This window comes from Rutidosis leptorrhynchoides, chromosome 3 (assembly GCF_046630445.1).
Source record: "Rutidosis leptorrhynchoides isolate AG116_Rl617_1_P2 chromosome 3, CSIRO_AGI_Rlap_v1, whole genome shotgun sequence".
In the NCBI taxonomy this organism is placed as follows: Eukaryota; Viridiplantae; Streptophyta; class Magnoliopsida; order Asterales; family Asteraceae; genus Rutidosis; species Rutidosis leptorrhynchoides.
This window is the reverse complement of record NC_092335.1, coordinates 65166417-65185009: the sequence shown is the minus strand read 5'-3', so window position 1 is coordinate 65185009 and position 18593 is coordinate 65166417. Positions and strand designations below refer to the sequence as shown.

At 33.1% G+C, this 18593-nt stretch overlaps 1 protein-coding gene and 1 long non-coding RNA gene across 2 annotated transcripts; both read right to left on the bottom strand.

Moving 5' to 3' along the window:
* Positions 1–9845: 9845 nt before the first annotated feature.
* Positions 9846–10934, bottom strand: LOC139896231 (uncharacterized). The gene is made up of 3 exons (XR_011776167.1): positions 10739–10934; positions 10246–10304; positions 9846–9989 (listed from the first exon to the last, which is right to left on the bottom strand). It is a non-coding gene; the product is annotated as an uncharacterized lncRNA (long non-coding RNA).
* On the bottom strand, positions 10932–12491 carry LOC139900042 (sialyltransferase-like protein 1). The gene is made up of 6 exons (XM_071882853.1): positions 12064–12491; positions 11902–11978; positions 11382–11468; positions 11208–11285; positions 11034–11129; positions 10932–10940 (listed from the first exon to the last, which is right to left on the bottom strand). Exons 1-6 carry the CDS (start codon positions 12188–12190, stop codon positions 10932–10934), a joined length of 474 nt encoding a protein of 157 aa, XP_071738954.1. The 5' UTR covers positions 12191–12491.
* Positions 12492–18593: the final 6102 nt, after the last annotated feature.

Sequence of the window (18593 nt, the reverse complement as noted above, 5' to 3'; positions counted from 1 at the left end):
TAATAATTTAACATCTCTTTAGATATAATAAACAATGGGTTAACAACATTTAACAAGATCGTTAACCTAAAGTTTTCAAAACAACATTTACATGTAACGACTAACGATGACTTAGCGACTTAGTTAAAATGTATATACATGTAGTGTTTTAATATGTATTCATACACTTTTGAAAGACTTCAAGACACTTATCAAAATACTTCTACTTAACAAAAATGCTTACAATTACATCCTCGTTCAGTTTCATCAACAATTCTACTCGTATGCACCCGTATTCGTACTCGTACAATACACAGCTTTTAGATGTATGTACTATTGGTATATACACTCTAATGATTAGCTCTTAGCAGCCCATGTGAGTCACCTAACACATGTGGGAACCATCATTTGGCAACTAGCATGAAATATCTCATAAAATTACAAAAATATTAGTAATCATTCATGACTTATTTACATGTAAACAAAATTACACATCCTTTATATCTAATCCATATACCAACGACCAAAAACACCTACAAACACTTTCATTCTTCAATTTTCTTCATCTAATTGATCTCTCTCAAGTTCTATCTTCAATTTCTAAGTGTTCTTCATATAGTTCTAGTTTCATAAAATCAAGAATACTTCCAAGTTTGCTAGCTTACTTCCAATCTTGTAAAGTGATCATTCAACCTCAAGAAATCTTTCTTATTTACAGTAAGATATTTTTCTAATACAGGGTAATACTCATATTCAAACTTTGATTCAATTTCTATAACTATAACAATCTTATTTCGAGTGAAAATCTTACTTGAACTTGTTTTCGTGCCATGATTCTGCTTCAAGAACTTTCAAGCCATCCAAGGATCCTTTGAAGCTAGATCTATTTTTCTCATTTCCAGTAGGTTTATCTACAAAACCTGAGGTAGTAATGATGTTCATAACATCATTCGATTCATATATATATAACTACCTTATTCGAAGGTTTAAACTTGAAAACTAGAACAAAGTTTAGTTAATTCTAAACTTGTTTGCAAACAAAAGTTAATCCTTATAAATTGGCTTTTAAAATCAACTAAACACATGTTCTATATCTATATGATATGCTAACTTAATGATTTAAAACCTGGAAACACGAAAAATACCGTAAAACCGGACATATGCCGTCGTAGTAACACCGCGGGCTGTTTTGGGTTTGATAATTAAAAACTATGATAAACTTTGATTTAAAAGTTGTTCTTCTGGGAAAATGATTTTTCTTATGAACATGAAACTATATCCAAAAATCATGGTTAAACTCAAAGTGGAAGTATTTTTGAAAAATGGTCATCAAGATGTCGTTCTTTCGACTGAAATGACTACCTCTTACAAAAACGACTTATAACTTATATTTCCGACTATAAACCTATACTTTTTCTGTTTAGATTCATAAAATAGAGTTCAATATGAAAACATAACAATTTGATTCACTCAAAACGGATTTAAAACGAAGAAGTTATGGGTAAAACAAGATTGGATATTTTTTTTATTGTTGTAGCTACGGGAAATATTGTAACAATTCTATACAAATCATATCCTAGCTAACTTATATTGTATTATACATGTATTCTAATATATTATGTAATCTTGGGATACCATAGACGCGTATGCAAATGTTTTGACATATCATATCGACCCATGTATATATATTATTTGGAACAACCATAGACACTCTATATGTAGTAATGTTTGAGTTAGCTATACAGGGTTGAGGTTGATTCCAAAAATATATATACTTTGAGTTGTGATCTAGCCTGAGACGTGTATACACTGGGTCGTGGATTGATTCAAGATAATATATATCAATTTATTTCTGTACATCTAACTATGGACAACCAGTTGTAGGTTACTAACGAGGACAGCTGACTTAATAAACTTAAAACATCAAAATGTATTAAAAATATTGTAAATATATTTTGAATATACTTTGATATATATATGTATATATTTGTTATAGGTTCGTGAATCGACCAGTGGCCAAGTCTTACTCCCGACGAAGTAAAAATCTGTAAAAGTGTGTTATAGTCCCACTTTTAAAATCTAATATTTTGGGATGAGAATACATGCAGTTTTATGGGTGAATGATCGAAGCCGAATATGCCCCTTTTGCTTGGTAGCCTAAGAATTAGTAAACCGATCTACTAATTGACGCGGATCCTAAAGATAGATCTATTGGGCCTAACGAACCTCATCCAAAGTACCGGATACTTTAGTACTTCGAATTCGTTTTTATCATGTCCGAAGGATTTTCCGGAATGATAGGGGATATTCTTATATGCATCTTGTTAATGTCGGTTACCAGGTGTTCACCATATGAATGATTTTTATCTCTATGTATGGTATGTATATTGAAATATGAAATCTTGTGGTCTATTATTATGATTTGATAATATATAGGTTAAACATATAACTCACCAACATTTTTGTTGACGTTTTAAGCATGTTTATTCTCAGGTGATTATTAAGAGCTTCCGCTGTTGCATACTAAAATAAGGACAAGATTTGGAGTCCATGCTTGTACGATATTATGTAAAAACTGCATTCAAGAAACTTATTTTTGATGTAATATATTCTTATTGTAAACCATTATGTAATGGTCACGTGTAGACGGTATATTTTAGATTATCATTATTTGATAATCTACGTAATGCTTTTTAAACCTTTATAGATAAAATAAAGGTTATGGTTGTTTTAAAAATGAATGCAGTCTTTGAAAAACGTCTCATATAGAGGTCAAAACCTCGCGACGAAATCAATTAATATGGAACGTTTATAATCAATATGAACGGGACATTTCAAGGGTTTCACAAACAGGAAACTCAGATGGAAAAGATCAAGAGAAATGGAGGCAAATAGCTCTTCCAGTGGTATGTTAAAAAGAAAACGGAATTGATCGGAGATAAAAAGTTACCGGCGAGAGATAAAAAAAAGAAAAAGGAAATGGATGAAGGGATGGACACGTAAAGATGGGCACAGTAATCAAGTCAGAGACAAATTTTGAATTTTGTGGGGTGATTTGGTTGGCAATAAAGTGAAGAAAAAATAAAGAGAAAAACTATAAAGTGAAGAAAAAATAATGTCAGTCATTTTTTAATATAAAACAAAAATATACACTTTTTCTTTTAATTTTTTTTTCCATGTGAATAGAAAAGCTAATTAAACCGCTACATTTTTCTTTAAAGTCATCATTACTATATTAACTACTACGTATTAGACAAAAAACGATGAATAGTACTAGGGGCGTTTTCGTCCTTTCAACTTTTTTTTTTCTTTTCACCTTTTTTTATTTTCCAAAAAAACCCCACACTTTTTCCAAAAATTAAAATCGACCCCCCAAACAGGGTGTAAAGTGTCAAATACCTATTTTCATAAAATATCTTAAATAAACTACACCCAAATATTCAACGGGTCATCGATATAATGTAATTTAAATTTAGTTTAATGCTATTTAATTTGAATTTAATTTTTAGTGGCTGAGAAGTGTTCTCATCAAATTTTAAAGTGAGAACATTCTCATACGACTATATATATATATATATATATATATATATATATATATATATATATATATATATATATATATATATATATATATATATATATATATATATATATATAGGGGCGGAGGGAGGGGGGTCAAGTGGGGTCAGCCGCCCCCGACGATTTCGAAATTTTAGTGTAAATTTTTTCGGTTTTTCGATTTTGTCCCAGGTGGAATTTTTTTTTTTTTGCCCCAAATCCTTCATATTTTGCCCTAAAACCTTCGTATTTTGCTCAAAAGCCTCTAAATTTTGCTCAAAAAACTCCATATTTTGCCCCAAAACCTCTATATTTTGTCAAAAAAAAAATCCTTATGTTTTTAAAAAAATTTTGCCCCCGGTGAATTTTTTTTCTGGATCCGCCACTATATATATATATATATATATATATATATATATATATATATATATATATATATATATATAATGTAACCATTTTCCCATTGAAATTGAGTTTTTATTTTGAAAGGAAATGAAATGAATGAAAAGAAAATGAAATGAAAGAAAATGAAAGGAAAGGAAAGGAAAGAAAGAGGAAACAAAATATATTTTTTGTTAACAACACTTTGTGCTAATATTTGACAGATTGAAAACGAAATATACGTATGTATCATAATATCATATTAAATGATTATCGATAATGGTACTGCTATCTTATAAAGGGTTCTTATTTGTGGCATGCAACCAAACAATAAGAAAAAATTAACACAATCTTCTTTATCTCCTTACTAGGTTCAAAGCTTATGTGTCGCACGTATGTTTAAAAAATTGTTAATGGATCAATTGTAATTTTCTCGAATAGAGTTGTTAATTTTAAAATTTACAATCACCAACGAAAACGAAAAAATCTATTAATTGGGGGCAAAGTTTGTAAAAAGCAAAATTTTTCAACAATACCCGAACCTGTAATTTATCACAAGGAATGTGACATCCATATAGTTACTATTGAGTGATATTTGAAACAAAATATTTACGGGACGGTGTCCCGCAATCGAGCCTCATGTCATCACTTTGCTCCTCATCCAGTTCAATAAACCATGATTCCAAAGATACATTCTCGTTGATGTACTACTGTAGTAGTGCCTATTTAATTCGAAATTGGAACATGGGTTATCATTTAAAAAGAGGTGTCATGTTGTGTAATGGATCGATTTGGGTGTGGCATAAAATTTGTCTCTGGCGTTACAGAAATGATTGTTACATTCCTCAACAAACCTAATGCTCGACTTCGTGATTCACTTTTTCATTATAACAAAAATCAGTCAATACCTGACACAAGAATACAAAAAAAAAAAAAAAAAAAAAAAAAAAAAAAAAACAAGTATGATAATTATGGCTTACTTTTGAGCCACCATAGGACCACGCTTCATGCACCCAATGTACACATGTGGATTCATCCAATGCTTAGCTAAAGTTGCTTCAAGTGTATTTGTCAAGTCGGTTCAAGTAATGCAAGTTGTCAAATGGATCAATAAGTAACTTTCACAACACTTTTAGTGACTTCAACATGTTTTACTCATTAAACGTGTATAAAGCCTTACATGTTAGTCAAAGCTCAACCTATTCCTTTCAGAATATAAAGCCTTGTATTTTAGTAGTACTTAATGATAAGGTGGAAATATAGTCGATGCTTACACATGACTGATCACAAATCGCAAAATGATACCCTTTTCGTTATTCATTTGATCAGTTTATTAGTTGGAGCTTGTGAAAATAGAGAGAAATCAAATAAAAGTATAAGCAAATGTCATACACATCTGAAAGAAGTGTGGAATTTCAAAAGCTTGATTAATAAAAGGACATTTCATCATTATTGGAACGTATTCTTTAAGAGCTTGTATCCACCATAGATAACCACACCCCGGTCAGTTAACAAATATAAATTGTACATTGACAAACTATATTTTACGCGCCTTTGGTATACTGTTTATCTAAACTAAAATATCCAACATTTTGTTTAATCAAATATACAGACAATCCGTATATCAAACAACCAACATACTTTTTGATATTGTAAACTTGAATCTCAATCCGTACATAAATTACACAATCAATCTGTATATAAATTACAGTGCAAATATGAAAGATGATACACAAGACAATCCAATCGCTATGAATAAATATGCAGATGGCTTTGGTATATACGACTAACATTACATGACAAAAATGAAAGGATGTAGTACTGTCGTACATCAATTACAAGCTTCTTGAATTCTTCTCGCATTTCATCGCTCGTTTCCCCACACGATCTTCAAATTAGCCATGGTAAATCACTATTGTTACCCAAAGATCATTTATCTCTTCATTTCGGCTCTGGGTATAACCACGCACTATTCATGGCTCTATATCCTCTTCAGCTTGAAAACTAATTTACCTTATGTTAGTCGGCAATGTACCCTATTCTGAGTGTTTCCACATAAAATTACAGCAATAAATTACAAGCAAAAACAACTTTTTACCTACACTTGAGAATCTAAGGGATGCCTAACACACACCAGATCATCTAACTTGTTGCCATCCATTTTATACAGTGACACACCTTCCATCTGGTTATAGTGTTCCTGTGCTTCTCTTCTTAGACTCTTAAAAGGCATAACTTCCCATTTACTATAATTTGAATTCCTCCTTTTGTAACTCATATCTCTAGACCCTGACACTGGCCCACTACCATATGGGCCTGCATTGGCCCACACCTTACAGTTGCCAAATTGTCCTACTTTATCAAATTCACCTTCTTGAATTCTCTTTAGTCGCATTGCAGCTCCATGAGCGTTGGCTATTTTCTCACGACTTGGTACGTCGGACCAGTCTTGTACCCGTTCCGCTCTCATAGGAGAGTGTATCCTAATAACCTGAAATATGAAATGTTGTTACACATGCACAAGTAAACAGGCCAACAAGAAACATGTATAAGTTTCTACTCCTTCCAGCAGGCAATAAGTGCAACAGATTTTTAATTAACATATGTATATGTATTTTTGATGCTAACTGTGTTCTTGTTATTAGTATCCCAAATCCCAATATCGAGAAGAGAGTGATCTCCATGTTTTTATAAATTAAAGAAATTCAGATTAGACAAGAGATTGTGGTGGACTCATAAGTTACTTCTAACCATTCTACATTTGATGAGTATATCTTGGAGGTGGCAATTTTTATTCACTTAGTTAAAATATGGGTCAATTTGGGTTGTGTCCTAATTCAAGTAGTCTAATAGAAAAATTAAGTTGGAAGGAAAATGGGTCAAACAGTCCTAAGTCAGCCAAAAAGTCTACTTCTAACACATATAACCTCCAAAACCATTGTAAATTGAAAAGTTAACTACTGCCTTACTAATGCCTTCTTTTTACCGTAATACAATACCAACACTAACACTAATTATTTGCTAAGATAGGACAAAGGATTTGGTTGACCTAATCCAACATTACTTGTTTCGACTAGTACTAAAAGTGACCTATCTAAACACAAACTTGTGACGACCCATTACCCAGTACAACTCACCCATCTTGCCATGTCTAGATATTTGTAAGTTACTACATGGGTATAGTTGGGTTGTTTGAGCTAAGAATTCATCCAAACAAGGAGACGTTGCAACTATTATGTGATGCGACAAGTTTATGGAGATAGCAAGATGTGAGAAGATATTTTTACTTACACCAAGGCATTCTAGTAGTTGGTAATACGCCCTTCCTTGGAGTGGATTGTGACCTTTTCTTGGTTCAGAGAAATATCTGGTCCTGTAAGATCCCCCAGATTTGAGAAAAAGAATATATATATATATATATTCTTTTAACGTACGCCTCCAACGCCTCGAGGCGCGCCTCTATGCGATTTTTGAATATTCCGTTCTGGAACGTCCGCCTCAAAGACCAATAAAAAACGTACGCCTCAAAATTAGAGGCGGATCGATTTTGCTGCGCCTCACATGTTAGTAAAAAGCGTACGCCTCTTGGAAAATTGGAGGGGAAAGTTGGTATGGCGGCAAAAATCATCTATTATTAAAGTGCTTTTTTATGTTTTAATAAAATTGGAGGGAAAATTGGTGTTGAGGGAAAGTAGGGCGGTACCTTTAAGTATTTAAATTTTTTTTAATTGGAAAAGAAAAGAAAAATATGTAAAAGTTGAGTGTCAGATCTTGTCTTTTCCTATCATCTTTCTTTTTCTTATTGTATTATTACTCCTATTGTACTTGTGAAAATATTTATATTTAAATTAATTTTATAGTTTAATAATACAATAATACTAGTACTCCGTAATATTTATATGTTCTTCGAAGAGATAATTTTTTTTTTTTGCCCCCTCTAGTAATTCTTCCGCCACTGGTTTGTTGATATGATTAGTTCTTGATTATTCTTCTAGTTCTTTTATATAGTTCTTTTATATCTTTTATATAATTATATAATTAGTTTGTTGAATGTTGAATATGATTAGTTTGTGATATGATTAGTTCTTGATTACTGTCTTCAAGTTATGAATTATGTATCTGTTCTGAATCAGTTCTGAATTTGAGCTTGATTATAATCTTTGTTTTGTGTTTTTTATGAGTATCTGTCGATGTAATGAACTTATATTTTGAAACGGTTGAAACTTGTAATGAACTTATAATTTTCTATGTATTTTTTTAACTCCGCCTCGAACGTACGCCTCGGTTCGCCTCGAGGCATACGCCTCGCCTCACAAAGGGAAAACGCCTCAAGGCGCGTTTCCGTTTTTTTAAACCTTATATATATATATATATATATATATATATATATATATATATATATATATATATATATATATATATATATATATAGTGGTAGGATCAAGAGGGAAGTAACCAATCGGGGGGAAGCGGGGGAAGCAAAAACTTTTTTTTTTTTTTTGTTTTTTGAAAAAACTTTGTTCACGAACATTATAGATGGGATAATAATATGAACATTTAGTAGAGACACTTTGTGATAAATGTTTTTATTTTGGCGGGAAAACGCTCGAAGAAGTAATATATAACAATTATCGTGTTTTTCGAGCGTATGTTGAGGTTTTAGCTATTGGGGTTTAGATATTAAGGTTAAGATATTAGGGTTTATAGGGTTTAGATATTAGGGTTTAGAAAATTAGGGTTTAGGGTTTAGATTTAGGGTTTAGATTGAGTTTTTAACACGAACGGTTTAGAGTTTAGGGTTTAGGGTTTGGTGTTTTGGGTTTATTCCGGCTAAATTTTACTTCACAAAACATGGAAAAAAAAACGTTCATATTCTTCACGAACAATATTATCTTGAATGTTATTTTTGTCAATCGTTTTCCCGCCTAAATAATAACATTCATCACGAAGTGTCTCTTCTAAATGTTCATATTTTCGTGTGATCTTGATGCCGGAAAAAAAAATTCCAAAAAAAAAAAACGAAAAAAAAAAAAAAATTTGCTTCCCCCCGATTGGTTACTTCCCCATTGATCCTGCCCCTATATATATATATATATATATATATATATATATATATATATATATATATATAGAGAGAGAGAGATTTAATCAAGAGGGAAGCACTTTTTTGGGGGGAAATGGGGGAAGTAATTTTTTTTGGTTTTCTTCGATTTTTTTTTTTCAGGCATCAAGATCACATGAAAATATGAACATTTAAAAAAGACACTTTGTGATGAATGTTATTATTTTAGCGGTAAAACGCTTGAAGAAAAAAAATGAAAACATTCAATGTATTGAATGTTTTCATTCTGAGTTTTTTTTTAAGGGGTTAGAAATTAGGGGGTTAAAAATTAGGGTTTAGCTATTAGGGTTTAGAAATTAGGGTTTTGAAATTAGGGTTTAGAAATTAGGGTTTAGATTGAATATTTTAACACGAACGGTTTGGGGTTTAGGGTTTTGGGTTTAGTGACTAAACCCAAAACACTAAACCCTAAACCCTAAACTCTAAATCGGGCTAAATTTCGAAAAAAAAACACTTTACACAAGATGAAAACAAAACGATGCAAATAAACTCATAATCAAAACATTCAATGCATTGAATGTTTTCATTTTTTTCTTCGAGCGTTTTACCGCCAACATAATAATATTCGTCACAAAGTGTCTTTTTTAAATGTTCATATTTTTACCTAATTTTGATGTCTGAAAAAAAAATTCGAAAAAAACCAAAATTTAAAAAAAAAAATTACTTCCCCCTAATTCCCCCCAAAAAAGTGCTTCCCTCTTGATTATGACCGTATATATATATATATATATATATATATATATATATATATATATACATATATGTAGAGAGAGAGAGAGAGAGAGAGAGAGATGACTGACCATTCAGTGTGGCCAGGATCGACAGTGAAGCCATATATGTCAACTATATCACACATAGAAAGTGCCAGCTCAACTGATTTCATCCCAGTTCCTTTGGCACCTCTGCGTAATACAATACCTTGGAAAAGATATACGGGATTTGGAATCGTCTGCAAAACAGATGAATTAAAGTATCTGTTAGGCTTGCCATTATGACAGAGAACCAGAATGGTAATATATAAAATCATCCAAAAATTAATTCATTTGCGAATTAAATTTCAACTGAGTGCACAACTCTGTTTAGTGGCTAACAAATACCACTCATACAAGAAGCTCAACAAATAATATACATCAAATAGTAGATGTCACGTGCTCATAGAGAGCTGATGCAAAGAGAATGACAAACTTTAGTAAAAAGTTACTTACATCAATCATCTTGTTAAAGTCTCTGTGAGTCACACTTTTAATAACAAGCACCTCGTCATCTGTATAGAAAATATCAAAAACGACACTTGTAAATAGCCTTTAAGGCAACATTACTGTCTGTTACCTATAGCTATCTTCCTTTTACCCTGTTTATGTAAGGTCTCATTTGTGCTGTAAAAAAAACTTTTACTTTGGAAAGCTATACTATTTAGGGCTTTTAGCAGTCCACCTCACAACAAAAACACAGTGCAAATATACAGATTCCAGAACTCACTTTTAAAGAAAAATTTATTACTGCATCATTAAGACATGGTGTTCATCGGCAAAATATTTACCTGATCCATTGAGAATGGGGACCATGTTACGAGCAGTTCCCCTTACCCCTAGTCGAAAATCTCTCTTTAAACCAACGTGTTTCGCATATTTCTACAGGACAACATCAGCTTAATATCCAAATTATGGCTAGCAGCGACTTTTAAGGTAAGTATATTACCTCGTTGACAGGTGCCTCATTGTCTCTTATAACTGCATCATGACTGTCGATTTCTTCACCAAATTCAGTCTTCAAAAGATCACCCGAATTTCCAACAACAGCACATTTTTTAAACTGGCGAGGGTGAAATGGTGGTTTGGCTGGCAAAACTGGATTTAGGTACTCCTCACAAAGCGTCCGATTCCTACAATCCTTAGCACCTCTAAGGTACAGAATTAACCAAACAGAAAGAAAAATTAATGCAAATGATTATTGAAAACGAAGACATAATTCTTTGGTAATTAAAAAAAAAAACATGCAGTTGTGCTATTCTTTTGGCTGCATAGTCCATCCAGCCATCGGGCCGTGCATCTAAATATTCTCTTGTCAGTATTGTAGTCATGTTACGGTACTGGATTATAGACAAAGAAAATGTATTAGACTATTAGAGTACTCGTAGTAAACAGATAAAAAGTTATGAATCGCTAACCTGTTCCCACAAGAGTACTGCCTCACAAACATCATATGTGTACTCTAATGGCTCATAAGTCTTAAACTGTGGGTTCAACTGCAAGTTAGAACCATTTATAGAGGTCAACTGACTAATACAAGATACATATACATATACATATCTATATTAAATGTCGTTGATAGATATACATACCCAGGTGCTATTAGTCCCTTCAGGAAACTTGAGAATCAACTTGCAGTGGTCGACGATATGCGCAGTAAGTCCAAATCCTCGGTTCGCCTACATGACACTCAGATTGACAAACAATAGCTCTTAAAATTAACTTCATTATGCTTGAATAAATAAACAAAGGTGAATTCAATCCACTGTAGATAAAAGAAGAATCATATAGATAACACAAAAATTAGACATTCAGAATTAAGCTGTTATTCATGTTGAATTAAGTAACAAATACCGCTGAATTACAAACCTCTAAACCAAATCTACCTTAGGAATCAGTATGCAATCAGTCATTGGTGCAGTATAAAAGTCCGCAGTGATCTGCTTAATTTAGGATTTATATCTATATTTATATTTATAAAATTATAATAATAATACGATAAGTACATAACCAGTTAACTACTGTAGTGTACTGATTCTTGTATATTAGTGAGTGTGTGTGTGTGTGTGTGTGTGTGTGTGTGTGTGTGTGTGGATAGAGCGGAAAGCTAACCACGCATTGTTGAACGTCGGACTGAAAGTCAGATAAGATCCGAACATCATCAACGTTGGCAGATTTAACTCGACTACCTGCAGAGCATGTAAATTAAATGAATCTAATTAGAATTACAGTCGGTGTAATTAGGGTCAGATAAAAGCATGTAGCTGATCTAACCAGTGAAGAAGAAGGATTGAAGAGCGAAAACAAGTAGAGAAAAAATAGTAGCAGCGAAAATGAGATGAACAAATGTAAGTCTTCTTGTTGTTGACGATGATGATGATGATTTTAAAGGTCTAGTCATTGTGATTGGTGCCCTAGGTCAGTTGATCTAGGCACTCGATTGGTGGTTGGGATCGATGAATTCGGTGTGTAGTAAGTAGTTTGAGTATAATATGATTAATGAAGTTGCTATCAGATTTGTGATTCGCGGAAAAATTTGATTCGATTGCAAAATTATTGAATGAGATCAATTCGTGTTATCTCCATATTCACATTAATCGAGAATCGACCAAAAAGTTTGAAGCAGGATTGAAGCGTGCTACAAAATCCCGTCACCGTGAAATACTCCGTATGAAAAATATTTTCCGGCAAACAAACAAATATATTATATTATTATAATATATATATATATGAAGAATGGAGACTAATAATATCTGTAGCTACTGCAACCTCCTAAAATCCTGTAGCTACTGTAGCATTTTTTTTTTATCATAAAATTTTTTTTCCCTTTACCACAATGGACTTAACACAATGGAGTATAAAATATTAATCCAAATATGGACAATAGAGACCAATAATATCTCGCCACCTCGCGCTAAAATCACTGTAGCTACTTTAGCAATTACTGTAGCTACTGTAGCAATTACTGTAGCTACTGTAGCATTTTTTTTTTTTACAACAATGGAGTATAAAAAATTTTTTCCCCTTACCACAATGGAGTATAAAATATTAATCCGTGGATAAGCACAGTTGCGCCGTATTTTGCAACTATAAATATACATATTATGTATATCGATATACAAACAAAAATTTGAGTCGAAAAACTAAAAAAAAAAAAATATGATATTACATTTACGAGCTTCAGATACACCATAGCATCATTTTTAAACAAACTAGATTAACTAAAATGAAGTCATGTGGGCTAAAAGGATTATACAACAGATCTAGAAACCTTCAATATTTCAAGGATTCATAACGAACAAATTTAAATTACCTAATTAGATATTAGACATTTAGTAGATGATGAGTAAAAGAATAACAAGAAAAGAATGCGAGGAGAATGGGGGATATGGGATGAGAGAAGGAAGAAAGAAGACTGGAGAAATGAGTTAATTAATGGAAAATTGATTTTGTTTATATAATATATAGTCTGATTAGGTTTTTTTAGTAGACGGGCCAGCCCAGAGGCCCATTGGTGGGTTTTGGAGGTTAAAATGTTGGTTGAGTAATTGAGCAAATGATTTCTTTGATTTTTCTTTAAAATATATAATTTGATGTACACAACAACACAACAACAAAACTCAATCCCACATGTATGGGTTATAGGAGAGGTGAGACGTAGATAATTCATCATCTATGCTTGAATAAAGAAAAGTCGTTTCTCCACCCCAAGTGAAACACTCACAAAAGCAGAGAAAGTCATATCTCTCTTTGACGGGTAGAGAGATTGTTTTCAAGGAGACCTCCGGCCAATATGAAACCGAACATATACAAATATTACATACAAAATAGAAAAATTGTTTACTTTTTTAAGTATTATAAAATATTGTTAGATGTTACTCCTCGATCCAATATTAATAGTCTTTAGGTAAAAATACACAGTTTAAAACATTACATTCATTATATTATACTTTTTATTTACTTTACCATTTAAGCACTTACTTTTTACCTATATTTTTATCTTATATATAAAAGGTAATGATTATTTATATCTATTTTTGGGAGTAGACTTATAATTTACCCTTTATAACCCGTTTATTTATTATTGATTAAGAAAATTATTGAAATTATATGTGTATGTGGATTTGATCTCCGTAGCGAAGCACGGACCTCCAAAACTAGTTTCTTGTAAAAAAGGACCAGGACATACCCAAAGCTCAAATACAAAAAGCAAAAGCCCAAAAACAACAACAATACAAAACGAATACAACTAAAATTATTCTAATCTATAGCCCTTCTCTGTATAGACTAAATTCCATAACTGAGCCACCTTTAAAACTACTGCAGATTTCCTAATATTCAGTGTAACCAGCTTGAATCTAACATGGTCAAAAATTGCATCATACAGCTTACTAGCAGCTTTCTTTTTTAGTTTAAAAAGCCTGCCATTTCTTTATTCCATATATAGTACAAACATGAAGCAAATACTATTCGGTTTACAACATTCCAGATATTATTACATAAAGGATAGATTGCTAAAGCATTAACAATTTCTTCAAAATGATTTGGCAGGCCTCTAAACAGAATCTTGGCCTTAAATCTTTTCCAAATACCATCACTATAATCACATTTGAAGAACAAGTGATTGATAGAATCATGAACCTTACCACAAATGCAGCAAGACGGAATTTGGTTTGGCATCCATTTATTAATCCTATCTTGTGTGTTCAACCTATGTAACGCAGCCAGCCGTATGATAAATGCATGCTTTGGATCAAAACCCTTAAACCAAATAACATGACTCCGGAATAATTTACTTTTATTAACCCTCAAATCACTCCAAACATGGGAAGTTGAATAAACCACTTTCCTGCCATCATTAGTGATCCAAGAGAAGCTACAATTCTCTTCAAAAGTGTGAGGATGAATTTTGTTTCTTAATTCCAAAAGACACTTCCACCCCTAACTATCATTATAAGCCAAGTTAACATCCCAAATACTCTTGGCACCAGGGAACCTATCAACAAAAGTCAACTGTTCAACACAAGAATCAACATTTGTGTCTTCATTTACAACTTCGGCTTTTACACTAGAATCATAATTTATGCCAATATTATCAACATCATTGAAAGTCATAAAATCTACATCATTTTCACTATTTGTATCATAAATCGGTTCTTCATCCTCACCATCCGTATCATAGATGGGTTCGGAATCTTCATCCACAATAGGTTCAGGAACGTATTTCAGATCAAAAACTTGTTCAACCGTCATACCATTGGTCTGTAAGGGATCATCATGATGGTTATGTCTGAATCCGCTCGGCGCATCGGCGAAGGGATTCATACTTTCCCACCGGTTCTCTGTTTGATACGAAGCATAGCGTTCATCATATTTATGATGTCGGACCCGTTCTAATTTTGCTATTCTTCGTTGCAAACGCTAGATTTCAGCATCTCTCGTATCAATATAACTGCCTCGTCCGGCGTATCTGCTATATTCACCTCTGTAGGTGTTGTTAGCCATGCTTGGAATATGATACCACTTAATGTATAGATTGAGATGGTGGCTAAACAAGAATGATAAACGCTGCTGCGCAGAATAGTGGACACAAGGCTTAAAGCCGTTTTATTAATTCACGAGACTAAAAAAAATCTGCTGAAGAAAAAAAAAACCCTACGCTGTCTATTTATAAAAGCTAATGGACTTAGAGTCCTTATTGGATTAAAATAGCTAAACAAATAAGGATAAAGATAAACTAGTTAAATAAAAAGATTTAGAATCCTTGAGGAATTCTAATTCGCTGCGGCAACTGTCTTGTACTTCACGTCCAAGTTTCCACATGCCCAAAATAATCTTTAAATCCGATATTCTTCCTGGATCTCCTTTGATAAACTTGGCCCAATTTCTGATGCGCAGGCCCATTACCTCCTGCAGGCCTATTAGCTTCTGCAGGCCTAATAACAACCGTACCTGCATCAGATTTCTTTTGGGTAAAACTCCTCCACAAATTCTTTATCATTAAAACATCATTCCATTTCCTCAAAGGCTTGATCTCCAAACCTCCTTAATCCTTAGGAAAACAAAAATCTTTCCAAGCTACTTTGGCTTTACCATTTGACTTATTTGTTTGACTTCATAAAAAACCTTTTAAGATTGTATGAAAAATATTTCACACTGTGTTCTAAACAGAACAGAGAATTATATAAAATATTTTCTTTATGGTAATTCTTGAAAGGATAAGAAAAGAAAATAAATGATAGCAGTTATTTATTTGTATATTTTGAGGAAGGATAGGTGATTCGCACATGTCATTTTGTAATTTATTTATACTTTTTTCTATAAATTAATCTAAGGGGTGAAATTTATGTTATTATTCTAAGTATAGTTAAGGGTATAATAGTAAATTAAGTGTAAATGAATCAATAAGTAATTTGTGAGTATCACCTCTTTTTCTTAAATTACATTGAAAATGAAATAAAAGAATTAAAATAAATAATTTCACAATTATACTCTTTCAAACATTTCAGTTATTCAAATCAATTATAAATCAATAATTCACATATATGAATGCAAAATAGTTTTTTTTTTTTTTTTACAAAAGTATTAATATATATATATATATATATATATATATATATATATATATATATCAGACCCGAAGATCCGGTGGTACAACATTGGGCAGATCGTGACGATCTGAACATAACTGGTCATAAACGACCAAAACACATTGACCCTCGCTCTGTTCGTTCTAAACAATATGAACGACAACAATAACTACAGAGCGAGCTCAATTGAATTACAATTACAATACAATGAGACTACATAAAATCAAAACCACCAAGCCTAAGTCTACACACATATACATAAACCCGACCTCGTAACCAACCCCGCATCAACACCTCGCATAAACTGCAAATTCAACCCAATCACTGGGCAACCCAAGAACACCTAATCCGAGACCTATTTACAGAATCAACTGCGTTAACAACGCCGACAACAACATCAAGCCCATAATAGACTAAACGACAGGAAAAATGGAATGAATGAACCAAACTCGCAGCAACCGACCAGATCCAGATGCAGAATCAACTCGTAAAGGAGCCAGTCATCTTCACCTTCTAAGAACATTAACAAACCCCCAGGCTTAAGCGGTCCAACATCAGCCGTTAGTAGTTGCCAGCACCAACTGGCGACCGCCTGCGACAACCAACCGCCACCATCACCATTTTAAGTTACCAACGACCATTAGGGCCGTCAACAACTAGATTAGTCGTCGTCAGCCACTACCAGCCGCCAGACAACCACCAATGGCAGCAAGCGGTGGTCACCGACCACTGTCTGCCACCTTCTTCAACCGCCGAGAACCAATAGTTGTTGTTATCAACCACCCAAGGCCGAGAGGAGCCACCTCCACCCCTCAACAGTTTCCGGCGACGTCAGGACCTACCAGATCTGACGGATTTCAACACAAAACACGATCCACCTAAGCCCTGCCAAATCAAACCCAACTCCACCCAAAACCGAAGCCCAACTTAGTGAGATGTATTGTTCAGGTAGAACTCGTCACCTAAAAATCAAACCGAAAATAGAAACAGTGGAGCAGACGAAGACTAGACACAGAAAGGCTTACTTACCACCATCAGAAACGCCACCAAAAAACACCTCAAACCCTAACGGTTTCCAGAATCTGAGACCTGAAATCGTCGCCTGAAAACCAGAGAAGATACCGGAGCACTAGATCGACGCAAAAAGCCACCGGAGAAGGAACGGAGGACCTTTATTCTTGACGGAAAGCTTAGAAACACCGAACCACCGGCGAGATGCCGGTGGTCGGAGAGGACATCAGCACCGAAACCTTCAAAATGTTAAAAAGGGGAGAAGCCGGTGGACTTGACCGGAAGAGAAAAGTGTTGGAGAAGGAAAAAGGTTAAAAAACGTATATCTGCACAAATGCCCGAGGTTGTGTAATGTTTCTAGCTCTTCAGTTGATTACAAGTACGCTGTTGAAGTTTTCTTATTGTCTTTACTGATGGGTATAACACTTGATGAGGGCGGAAGTTGAGAGAGTGGATGAAGCTATTTTTAAGGTGAAAAATGACGGTGGACTTGGAGAAAAATATGGGAGATTAAAAGACTCCGGTAAAAAAAGTGAATGCACGAGACCCAAGGTTGAGAGAATCTTGACTATGAAGTTGTGAATTCAAAATAGTTGACTATCAAAGTAATAAATAATAAACTGAGTCTAGAAACAAATAAAAAGTGCATGAAAACCCAAAAATATATTTTAATCCAAACAAAAACAGTATCTCTTTATATTATAATAACAAAGTTGAAAATATATCATCTAAAATTCAAATCACTAATCCTAGCCTTCCATTGTCATTAACAACTATAATTTAGACCATCCAAATTTTCTAGTCAACATTATGACCTCATAATCACCTTGATTAATTGTTTGATGACGAAATTACCCTTCTAATTTACATTTGGCGGAAGAAAACTCAAAAAATAGGGGTTCTTTCAAATATACAGTAACTCATTTACAATCGAAAACCCTAATTTCCTCTCAAAAGCATCGTTTCTAATTCCGATTAATATCAAATTTCCTGATTCAAAGCATCGTTTCTAATTCCGATTGTAGATGAATTTTGATAATGCTAAAAACGAACATATATTTCATAGCATTATTCCTCAAGAAAGACAAGTTTTTAGTTGCAATTATTCTATTTACAAGTGATATTCGTTTAAATAATAAAAGGTGAAGACAAAAGACAGATTCGACGAATTGAAGACGCAAACGACCAAAAAGCTCAAAAGTA

Coding starts and splice junctions, on each gene's coding strand:
- LOC139900042 (XM_071882853.1), bottom strand. CDS start 12,190: ATGACTAGACCTTTAAAATCATCATCATCATCGTCAACAACAAGAAGA. Junction 11,979..12,063: donor TCAATCCTTCTTCTTCACTG/GTTAGATCAGCT, acceptor CATGCTCTGCAG/GTAGTCGAGTTAAATCTGCC. Junction 11,469..11,901: donor CCGACGTTCAACAATGCGTG/GTTAGCTTTCCG, acceptor AGTGTCATGTAG/GCGAACCGAGGATTTGGACT.